The 12,429-nt window shown below is 37.3% G+C and overlaps 1 protein-coding gene across 2 annotated transcripts in view; it reads left to right on the top strand.

The window, feature by feature from the left end:
* The window catches only part of LOC137708690 (uncharacterized), a 40,126-nt gene that overhangs the window by 815 nt on the left and 26,882 nt on the right, over positions 1–12,429 (top strand). Inside the window, exons 2-5 of one of the 2 annotated variants that reach the window (XM_088689765.1) lie at positions 35–1,127; positions 1,288–1,575; positions 1,667–6,208; positions 6,412–7,802. In XM_088689765.1, the coding sequence (XP_088545891.1) occupies positions 35–1,127; positions 1,288–1,575; positions 1,667–6,208; positions 6,412–7,326 (6,838 nt within the window). In that variant the 3' untranslated portion in view covers positions 7,327–7,802. Of the gene's footprint in view, positions 1–34; positions 1,128–1,287; positions 1,576–1,666; positions 6,209–6,411; positions 7,803–12,429 lie in introns of those variants that run through there. The other variant, XM_088689766.1, reaches the window with a different exon arrangement.

Consider the following 12,429-nt stretch of genomic DNA (forward strand, 5'->3'; position numbering starts at 1 on the left):
TTACTCTTACAATAATGTTTTTCTTATTCCACAGGGATGATGCCAAGCTCATTGAGGAAATTGTAGAAGATATTTTTCAGAAATTGATCCGCATCTCATCGAGTAAAGACGATGACTTGGTTGAAATGGATTCCCACATGCATGAAATGGACTTGCTATTACATCCTGCTCCTGAAATGGACGACGTTCGTGTTGTTGGAATATGGGGTATGGGTGGTATAGGCAAAACAACCATAGCTAGAGCTGTTTATGAGAAAATTGCTTGTCAATTTGAATCTTGTTGCTTTCTTGACAATGTCAAGGAAGAGTTCTCCGCTTGTGGTGCCGTACATATGCAGGAAAAACTTCTATCTAGAATCTTGAATGAAAAGGTGCAGAGTTTAGGCACATTGGATCGAGGTTACAGAATGATTTTGAAAAGGCTACAGATGAAAAATGTTTTGATTGTTCTTGATGATGTTGACGACTTATTTCAAATTGAAACCTTACTTGGAAAGCAACATTCATTTGGTGGTGGGAGTAGAATCATTATCACCACTAGAGATAAGCTGGTACTAAGTCGAGCTGATGCGATCTACAGCCCCAAGGTTCTAAGTGGTGATGGAGCTTTGGAACTCTTTAGCCAGTATGCCTTTAGAACAAAGCAACCCAAAAGAGACTATGACCCTCTCTCAAGCCGTGCTGTACGATATGCTCAAGGTCTCCCTTTAGCACTTAAAGTCTTGGGGGCATTTCTTTATAACAAATCTGTGCAGGAGTGGGAGGAGGTGCTAGAGAAATTAAAGAAAATCCCGCAAAGGGGAATTCATGATGTGTTAAGAACAAGCTTCGATGGACTAGATGATTCTGAGAAGGACATATTTCTGGATATTGCATGTTTCTTTAAAGGAGCGGAAAAAGACAACGTAACAAAGGTTCTGGACAGTTGTGGCTTTTATCCCCATACAGGGCTAAGAGTTCTAATTGATCGAGCTCTTATAACTGTCTCACGGGAAACACTGGAGATGCATGATTTACTAGAGGAAATGGGTCGTGAAATCGTCCGCCAAGAATCTATTAAAGAGCCTGGGAAACGCAGTAGGTTGTGGAATTATGAAGATGTTCATCACGTGCTAACTCAAAATACGGTGCGATATGTTCATGACCTTCTTTTTCATATGTAAATCTTTAGAGTAAACAGCTTTAACTTGATCAAAATACAATTCATAGAAACATGCATTAACTTTATAATGTTAAATAAGATTCAGGATATCTACAGTCACATAATTTGAACTATTTGTTATCCAGGCTACGGAAGCTGTTGAAAGCATAATCCTTGACCTTTCATTCTCAAAACCAGAAGTGGTATACTTCAGTCCCGAAGCTTTTGCTAAAATGACGAAATTAAGATTGCTCAAAATCCACGGCGACAATGGATATTCATGTGAGAATTTAAAGTTTGTTCTGCATGAGTTAAGAAGTCTCGTATGGAAGCATTTCCCCCTAAAGTCTTTACCGTCCAATTTTATTGCGAAGAATCTTGTTGAGCTTGACATGCAAAATAGTCTCGTTGAACATCTTTGGGAAGGAGCCAAGGTAAAAACTTCACTTGCGTATGTTTCTTTTAAATGGTTTAATTCTTAGATGCCTTACCATATAACTTGTTTTCCTTGATGTGTTATACCAGCCTCTGGAAAATTTGAAAATCATCAACTTAACAAGTTCTCCTCACCTGAAGAAAACTCCTGACTTCACGGAGGCAAAAAATCTTGAGAAAGTAGTTTTTGGAAGTTGTAAAAGTTTATTTGAGGTTCACCCATCCATTTCATCTCTCAAAAACCTGGTTCTTTTGGATTTCGAATATTGCATAAATCTTAAGATTTTTCCAAGCAAGATTTGTATGAAATCTCTTAGAACCCTTAAACTTTCTTGCTGCATAAACCTCGATAAGTTTCCCGAAGTTTCAGATGTTATGCAGGATCTACCAGTGCTTTATTTATATCATACTAAAATTAAAGAACTGCCCTCATCAATTAGTAATCTTACGGGGCTTGTTACCTTGAATCTACAAGGTTGCAAAAAATTTAAGAGTCTTCCAATCAGCATTTCTCATATGAAATCTCTTGAATACCTTAATGTTTCTGGATGCCCAAAGCTTGAGAAGTTTCCAGAAATTTCAGAGGTTATGAAGAAGCTATCTAAGCTTTATTTGGATGACACTGCAATTAAGGAGCTGCCTGCCTCTATTTTAAATCTCACCAGTCTTGTTCATTTGAAGCTGAATGATTGCAGAGAACTTGAGAGTCTTCCAAGCAACATTTCTCACATGAAATCTCTTGAATACCTTGATGTTTCTGGATGCTCAAAGCTTGAGAAGTTTCCAGAAATTTCAAAGGTTATGAAGAAGCTATCTAGGCTTTATTTGGATGGCACTGCAATTAAGGAGCTGCCTGCCTCTGTTTTAAATCTCACCAGTCTTGTTACTTTGAAGCTGCATGATTGCAGAGAACTTGAGAGTCTTCCAAGCAACATTTCTCACATGACATCTCTTGAATACCTTAATGTTTCTGGATGCCCAAAGCTTGAGAAGTTTCCAGAAATTTCAGAGGTTATGAAGAAGCTATCTAAGCTTTATTTGGATGGCACTGCAATTACGGAGCTGCCTGCCTCTATTTTAAATCTCACCAGTCTTGTTACTTTGAAGCTGAATGATTGCAGAGAACTTGAGAGTCTTCCAAGCAACATTTCTCACATGAAATCTCTTGAATACCTTGATGTTTCTGGATGCTCAAAGCTTGAGAAGTTTCCAGAAATTTCAAAGGTTATGAAGAAGCTATCTAAGCTTTATTTGGATGGCACTGCAATTAAGGAGCTGCCTGCCTCTATTTTAAATCTCACCAGTCTTGTTACTTTGAAGCTGAATGATTGCAGAGAACTTGAGAGTCTTCCAAGCAACATTTCTCACATGAAATCTCTTGAATACCTTAATGTTTCTGGATGCCCAAAGCTTGAGAAGTTTCCAGAAATTTCAGAGGTTATGAAGAAGCTATCTAAGCTTTATTTGGATGGCACTGCAATTACGGAGCTGCCTGCCTCTATTTTAAATCTCACCAGTCTTGTTACTTTGAAGCTGAATGATTGCAGAGAACTTGAGAGTCTTCCAAGCAACATTTCTCACATGAAATCTCTTGAATACCTTGATGTTTCTGGATGCTCAAAGCTTGAGAAGTTTCCAGAAATTTCAAAGGTTATGAAGAAGGTATCTGGGCTTTATTTGGATGGCACTGCAATTAAGGAGCTGCCTGCCTCTATTTTAAATCTCACCAGTCTTGTTACTTTGAAGCTGAATGATTGCAGAGAACTTGAGAGTCTTCCAAGCAACATTTCTCACATGAAATCTCTTGAATACCTTAATGTTTCTGGATGCCCAAAGCTTGAGAAGTTTCCAGAAATTTCAGAGGTTATGAAGAAGCTATCTAAGCTTTATTTGGATGACACTGCAATTACGGAGCTGCCTGCCTCTATTTTAAATCTCACCAGTCTTGTTACTTTGAAGCTGAATGATTGCAGAGAACTTGAGAGTCTTCCAAGCAACATTTCTCACATGAAATCTCTTGAATACCTTGATGTTTCTGGATGCTCAAAGCTTGAGAAGTTTCCAGAAATTTCAAAGGTTATGAAGAAGCTATCTGGGCTTTATTTGGATGGCACTGCAATTAAGGAGCTGCCTGCCTCTATTTTAAATCTCACCAGTCTTGTTACTTTGAAGCTGAATGATTGCAGAGAACTTGAGAGTCTTCCAAGCAACATTTCTCACATGAAATCTCTTGAATACCTTAATGTTTCTGGATGCCCAAAGCTTGAGAAGTTTCCAGAAATTTCAGAGGTTATGAAGAAGCTATCTAAGCTTTATTTGGATGACACTGCAATTACGGAGCTGCCTGCCTCTATTTTAAATCTCACCAGTCTTGTTACTTTGAAGCTGAATGATTGCAGAGTACTTGAGAGTCTTCCAAGCAACATTTCTCACATGAAATCTCTTGAATACCTTGATGTTTCTGGATGCTCAAAGCTTGAGAAGTTTCCAGAAATTTCAAAGGTTATGAAGAAGCTATCTGGGCTTTATTTGGATGGCACTGCAATTAAGGAGCTGCCTGCCTCTATTTTAAATCTCACCAGTCTTGTTACTTTGAAGCTGAATGATTGCAGAGAACTTGAGAGTCTTCCAAGCAACATTTCTCACATGAAATCTCTTGAATACCTTAATGTTTCTGGATGCCCAAAGCTTGAGAAGTTTCCAGAAATTTCAGAGGTTATGAAGAAGCTATCTAAGCTTTATTTGGATGGCACTGCAATTACGGAGCTGCCTGCCTCTATTTTAAATCTCACCAGTCTTGTTACTTTGAAGCTGAATGATTGCAGAGAACTTGAGAGTCTTCCAAGCAACATTTCTCACATGAAATCTCTTGAATACCTTGATGTTTCTGGATGCTCAAAGCTTGAGAAGTTTCCAGAAATTTCAAAGGTTATGAAGAAGCTATCTGGGCTTTATTTGGATGGCACTGCAATTAAGGAGCTGCCTGCCTCTATTTTAAATCTCACCAGTCTTGTTACTTTGAAGCTGAATGATTGCAGAGAACTTGAGAGTCTTCCAAGCAACATTTCTCACATGAAATCTCTTGAATACCTTAATGTTTCTGGATGCCCAAAGCTTGAGAAGTTTCTAGAAATTTCAGAGGTTATGAAGAAGCTATCTAAGCTTTATTTGGATGGCACTGCAATTACGGAGCTGCCTGCCTCTATTTTAAATCTCACCAGTCTTGTTACTTTGAAGCTGAATGATTGCAGAGAACTTGAGAGTCTTCCAAGCAACATTTCTCACATGAAATCTCTTGAATACCTTGATGTTTCTGGATGCTCAAAGCTTGAGAAGTTTCCAGAAATTTCAAAGGTTATGAAGAAGCTATCTGGGCTTTATTTGGATGGCACTGCAATTAAGGAGCTGCCTGCCTCTATTTTAAATCTCACCAGTCTTGTTACTTTGAAGCTGAATGATTGCAGAGAACTTGAGAGTCTTCCAAGCAACATTTCTCACATGAAATCTCTTGAATACCTTAATGTTTCTGGATGCCCAAAGCTTGAGAAGTTTCCAGAAATTTCAGAGGTTATGAAGAAGCTATCTAAGCTTTATTTGGATGGCACTGCAATTACGGAGTTGCCTGCCTCTATTTTAAATCTCACCAGTCTTGTTACTTTGAAGCTGAATGATTGCAGAGAACTTGAGAGTCTTCCAAGCAACATTTCTCACATGAAATCTCTTGAATACCTTGATGTTTCTGGATGCTCAAAGCTTGAGAAGTTTCCAGAAATTTCAAAGGTTATGAAGAAGCTATCTGGGCTTTATTTGGATGGCACTGCAATTAAGGAGCTGCCTGCCTCTATTTTAAATCTCACCAGTCTTGTTACTTTGAAGCTGAATGATTGCAGAGAACTTGAGAGTCTTCCAAGCAACATTTCTCACATGAAATCTCTTGAATACCTTGTTGTTTCTGGATGCTCAAAGCTTGAGAAGTTTCCAGAAATTTCAGAGGTTATGAAGAAGCCATCTTGGCTTTATTTGGGTGGCACTGCAATTAAGGAGTTGCCTGCCTCTATTTTAAATCTCACCAGTCTTGTTACTTTGAAGCTGAATGATTGTAGAGAACTTGAGAGTCTTCCAAGCAACATTTCTCACATGAAATCTCTTGAATACCTTGATGTTTCTGGATGCTCAAAGCTTGAGAAGTTTCCAGAAATTTCAAAGGTTATGAAGAAGCTATCTGGGCTTTATTTGGATGGCACTGCAATTAAGGAGCTGCCTGCCTCTATTTTAAATCTCACCAGTCTTGTTACTTTGAAGCTGAATGATTGCAGAGAACTTGAGAGTCTTCCAAGCAACATTTCTCACATGAAATCTCTTGAATACCTTAATGTTTCTGGATGCCCAAAGCTTGAGAAGTTTCCAGAAATTTCAGAGGTTATGAAGAAGCTATCTAAGCTTTATTTGGATGGCACTGCAATTACGGAGCTGCCTGTCTCTATTTTAAATCTCACCAGTCTTGTTACTTTGAAGCTGAATGATTGCAGAGAACTTGAGAGTCTTCCAAGCAACATTTCTCACATGAAATCTCTTGAATACCTTGTTGTTTCTGGATGCTCAAAGCTTGAGAAGTTTCCAGAAATTTCAGAGGTTATGAAGATGCTATCTGGGCTTTATTTGGGTGGCACTGCAATTAAGGAGTTGCCTGCCTCTATTTTAAATCTCACCAGTCTTGTTACTTTGAAGCTGAATGATTGCAGAGAACTTGAGAGTCTTCCAAGCAACATTTCTTACATGAAATCTCTTGAAGACCTTGATGTTTCTGGATGCTCAAAGCTTGAGAAGTTTCAGAGGTTATGAAGAAGCTGTCTGAGCTTTGTTTGGATGGCACTGCAATTAAGGAGCTGCCTGCTTCTATTTTAAATCTCACCAGTCTTGTTATTTTGAAGCTAAATGATTGCAGAGAACTTGAGAGTCTTCTAAGCAGCATTTCTCACATGAAATCTCTTAAATACCTTTATGTTTTTGGATGCTCAAAGCTTGAGAAGTTTCCAGAAATTTCAGAGGTTATGAAGAAGATATTTGGGCTTTATTTGGGTGGCACTGCAATTAAGGAGTTGCCTGCCTCTATTTTAAATCTCACCAGTCTTGTTACTTTGAAGCTGAATGATTGCAGAGAACTTGAGAGTCTTCCAAGCAGCATTTCTCACATGAAATCTCTTGAATACCTTGATGTTTCTGGATGCTCAAAGCTTGAGAAGTTTCCAGAAATTTCAGAGGTTATGAAGAAGCTATCTGGGCTTTATTTGGGTGGCACTGCAATTAAGGAGCTGCCTGCTTCTATTTTAAATCTCATCAGTCTTGATACTTTGAATCTGAATGATTGCAGAGAACTTGAGAGTCTTCCAAGCATCATTTCTCACATGAAATCTCTTGAATACCTTGATGTTTCTGGATGCTCAAAGCTTGAGAAGTTTCCAGGAATTTCAGAGGTTTTGAAGAAGCTGTCTTTCCTTTATTTGGATGGCACTGCAATTAAGGTGTTGCCTGCCTCTATTTTAAATCTCACCAGTCTTGTTACTTTGAAGCTGAATGATTGCAGAGAACTTGAGAGTCTTCCAAGCAGCATTTCTCACATGAAATCTCTTCAATACGTTGATGTTTCTGGGTGCTTAAATCTTGAGAAGTTTCCAGAAGTATTCAGAAATTTCAGGATGCACAAATCTCAAGATTCTGCCAAGCAGCATCTGTCGACTCTAGTCCCTTAGAAATTATGGAAGGATTAAGAGAGCTTCACTTGGATGGAACATCTATCAAAGAACTTTCCCTGTCAATTGAACATCTTCAATGGCTGGTGTTATTAAATCTGAGAAACTGCAAAAACCTTGTTCATCTTCCAGACAATATCTGTAATTTGGGATGCCTGAGAGATCTCAATCTCTGTGGGTGCTCAAACCTTTCTAAGTTGGCTGTGAACTTGGAGAATTTAGAATCCTTGTGGGATGCTGGAGTAGAAATGGTTGAGCACAGGGATCCTATTCTATTCTTTTAACTTGTAAATTGTTATACGTAATATACATACTCCCAATCCCTGTTTTACTTTTGGACACGCTTCAGATGTTTAACGCAGCGGATATAGAGAAATGTGGGCACTGTTTTCACAATGTTCTCTGTTCTCTTGTTGTGCTCTGCTTCCTTGATGTGTCTTGAATTTCTTGGAGTAGAGGACTGTCTTGCTCATAAATTCTTCTGGAGAAAATAATTACTATACAGAAACAATTTTGAGAGCCTTCTTGCACAAATGAATAACAAATCTCAAATTGGAAGCTTGCAGGAAACTGCAATTGATACAAGAGCTTTCACCAAGTGTAACTTACATGCGCCTGATTTCACATCTTTGGAAACAGGTACAACTTTCAACACCATGATGAACTCCCTGAGCTGAAAATACACATGTCAATACCATGATAATGAAGAGTGCTTTCTGAATTTTGATGACAATGGTTAACTGTGCTAGTGAAGAGAAAGTTACATGCAACTGGATGTTAATGTAGCGGTGCACAAAACTTATAATGTGTTGCGTTGTGTTTTTAATTTTTAATTTCCACATGGATGTCGCGTTATTGAGTTTAGGACACCGATCACCCTGGCATCCCCAATACACGTAAGTTCTTCATGTGTTGGCATGCCAAGTCCATACTTGCAGATCACCGAGAATCAGTTTCATTCATATTTTCTAGCTGTTGCCACAATAACTACATTGGTAATTGCTGCCACCAACCTGTATTTTCAATTTGCAATAATTATGTCAATTTGTAAAATTACCTGGCCACAATAATTATATCAGTTTCTACCATATTTTGTTTTTGTTTTAGTCAACTGAAGTAAGGTGCTGACCATGTACAATTGCTCTGCTGAAGAAGAAATTGCAAGATGGAAAGCTACAGCAGAGCAAGAAGCTGCTGTGGGCACAGGTGTAGAACAAGAATTTGTAGCCCAGGTAATTTTGCAAGCTTGGCATGAATCTACTGATTAAAACAAAACCAAAATTTGAATTTCTTAGAAAACTCATATGCATTCAATTTTCAAAATAAAGAATTGGGCTTGAAGTCAGATTTCGTTGTATGAACTTTTGATTTGGTAGATTTTCTTAACGGATTTGATCAGAGTTGTGAACTTGGTAACTTTATGTTGTTGATAGAATGCCTATGACTTTTCATGGTTCATTCCTTTAATAACTCTTCTGGTGATGATGTGAAGATATATGGTTATTTAATCTAAATTAATAGGTGAATATCTTTGTCCTGCAACTTTTCCTTTCAGCTCAATTGAACAATTTGTTCACAGCATGCTATCGTGCTTTGTCTATCCTTTGGTATAAGCTGAAAATTGCAGTGTCTTTGTCCTTTTGATTCACCCACTGTAATCCTACTTAGCTCCAGCTGAAGCCCTTCAAGTCAAACTGTCTGCAACTTGAAGTTTACTTTTTTCTGTGGCATGGTATGTACATCTCGTATTTTGCATGGAACAATAAATCCGTTAGTTTCATTGTACATGTCGTATTTTGCATAGAACAATAAATCCGTTAGTTTCATTGTCTTCCATATGACAACACTACTTATCTCAATATAAGAAAAGAGAAGTATGATATTTCCATTTTATGCAAAGAATTTGTTGTACGCTACCAAGAATATAAACCACCAATATAGGTTTATTAGGGCCACTCAGTATTAAGATATCATAGTAGATGTAACCTGTTGGCATGTTGCTGCCTAATGACAATGACAAATGTATTGAACTTCTTGCAATACGGTCAGTATTGTATTTGCAAAGAAATAACCACGTTAACTCTCTAGTATATACAACTAAACCCGGCTGGGCCTAATTGTGTTGGGGCCCAAAGGATTGAAGAAGTCGGTTGCCAAATGGCCTGGTTTGCACCGCCTCATGGTGTGTCTGTGTCGGAGTAGGATTCTCTCATCTCCTATTATCATCTCCTTCCATCCATTCCTCTCACATATTGTCTCTATAAAAAAAATCAATATAAGATGTTAATGTGGCTAAACCGTTAGGATGCAACCTGACTTTAAACCCAACCAAGCAGGTTTTTTTTTTTTTAGTTATAACCCTTTCGAACCCAACCCAATTTCAACCCGTTCATTGATTGGGTTGAGTTGGGTTGATCATTTGTTTGTCCATCCCCAACCCAACCTAATATGATTAACCAAACTCAATCCAACCAGATTGTAACCCATATCAATTAATGTTCATACTACACCCAAGTGTGCCAAGTCAAAAAAACCAACTCCCTTTCTAATAATTTTTTAAGAAATGACCCTTTATAATTTACTTCAGCTTTTAGGGAATAAAATACTTTGATTAGTTAACCCATATTTGTAGTCTTTAAATCCTAAAGCTTTATGGTAGATTGACTTATGAAATTAGAGTTAGCTAGCTTTGATGCTACTTAGCTTAATTTTTTTTAAAATTCTTGGATACTAAGTTGTTACAAGATTAAACTTGAAAAAGTGAGCATCCCAAACTCAACCCAAGTAAACCCTAACCCAATTAAACCCGAGCCCAAATCAACTTGAATGAAACCCAATCCGAACCCGATCTTGAATTGTAAAAGTTAGGTTGACCTTCCAACCCGTCCAACCCACTCGAGTTGCACCCCTATAAATGGTAACCATTCAAATAGGAGGGAATGGGAGGGGAGAGATTAGGAAGGGAAAAATCCTCATCCGTCTGTGTCACATGGGCACTGATCCCGCCAAAATTTTTATTTTTGTCAAATGTTAAAGTGGTAAAGGGCCACTTTTCTGCCTGGTTTGCCTATCATACAAAGACTCAACACTTTTCTGCCACTGTAGTAAAGGGCCACTAACTTAAAAGTGATGGTTCAACTGGTCTCACCAAAGGTAATTGAACAGCTCCAACATCAAGAGACCTATTTATGTGGAAAATGATCCTCTTCGGGTCCCTTCCACCTAATCCTGTAAGTTCGGAGATTTGGACTATTGAAATCTGATCCAACTGCTACAAACAGAGATCCATTTTAAAGTTATAATAACTTTAGCCATTGGATCAAATTTTAATAGTTCAGATCTCCAAACTTGATGGTTTAAAAAAAAAAAAAAAAATCCGAAGAGGATCAATTTCCTATTTTAGTAGACCCCTGATGAGCATCCCGTTACCTTACCCCTTGTGATTGTGCCCCAATGGTACTGTTGGGACCCACTTGTTACTGCTTTCTTCTCGGGCATTGCACCACTCGCCCATGCGGAGCAAATTTTGGTCCACCCATTTCTGATACTTTATAACTTTTATCTTTTGCTTTTCATTAGTTTCTTCTTTATTTTGGAGAGACTTTAAAAAGGTTATAAGGAAATGCATCTAGAAATTCAAAATAAGAAAAATAAATAATAAATTCGGCTAGAGAAATGCGTGATCTGGTCGTCATTGACTCAATTTTGCAATAGTTTTTAGCAGTGGAGCCTAAAAATGGTCAGTTTTGGTCTATTATATGCTCCACCTCCATACGTAATTTTTTTGTTCGTTATCAATAATGTTTCTTTGTACCGTCGTATTTAAAAAAAAAAAAAAAAAAAAAAAAAAAAAAAAAGATCCATCCCTATTTGTTTCCGTGAAATTCTTAAGAATTATATTAGAGCACCACTTAATAGTTTATACGACAATCTAATAGATCTTGGTCCTAAGTTAAATCTTGTAAATTACTTAATTATTTACCACTGATCTTGAATAACTGTTTGTAATTATCCTTTCACATTTGGGTCTTTTCTCCAATCACTTTTGTTTATTGTGGTAGTTGTTATGCTACTTCTCAGATGCTTTCACATTTTACTCCAAAATAATGCATTATTGATAATTGAATAGTCATTGTTATAATCTAATGGATAGTCTTTGTCCTTTGTGTTTGTTTCTTTTCTCTTTTCCTCTCTTTCACTGCACCTTCCCGGCCCGCGGTATGTTGTTTCTCAAGTCCATATGAGAACATTATTATATGAAAAAATTTATGTTTCCATATTTTTGACTGCTAAGATTACGGTGATTGCATACAATGAAATCACAATTATAGAGAAATTGAAAGTTGTAATCAAGATATTGCAGTTTACTCTGCCATAGGTATGAACACTTGTGAGATGATCAGCAAGCAAGTGATGCCAAGCAATTGAACTCTATTCCTTTCAATGTAATTGTAACAGAAACCAATCAATGTGATAAACTGTGAGGTAAAGCATATTTGGCACCAATTGACATATAAAGTATAATACCCGATTCTAGCATTGAATAAAAAATAAGATGCATTAATGTGTATGTATCGTAGTGTGTATTAATTTTAATGTGTATGCTAGGGAAACTCGTGATCCGGTCGTCTCTGGATCATTAGTTTCTTACTAGAAATTGTTGCCCGCACGTTGCTGCGGGATTAGAAATTGTATGGAAGATTGATAAGCTGATTCTAAATCATCAAGTTTCCAACTGCGTTGCATGACAATCAATTGAAACAATTGAAACGTTTTCTCTAAATTATTAAATAGCATTTAGCACAAACTGACTTGCAAATTCAAATGCAAGAATGCAAATGAAGATAAATTGTCAAATTCCATACATGTCAAACTTCATTTAGGAAACTGAAAACCATAAAAATAAATTGATAAACCCACAAAGATAGTTCACAATTATAAATGCTGAATGCTGATAAAATATATAATACGATGATCTCGGTTTCTCTCATAATTATAGAATGTTGAATGCAAACAACATACCCAAATTACCAATGAAACCAATCAAAATTTCCACTCCTTGGTTAATATCAGAGAATGCCAAATCCAAATCCACGAAACCCA

This window comes from Pyrus communis, chromosome 17 (assembly GCF_041283825.1).
Source record: "Pyrus communis isolate YQ-2024b chromosome 17, ASM4128382v1, whole genome shotgun sequence".
Taxonomy (NCBI): domain Eukaryota; kingdom Viridiplantae; phylum Streptophyta; class Magnoliopsida; order Rosales; family Rosaceae; genus Pyrus; species Pyrus communis.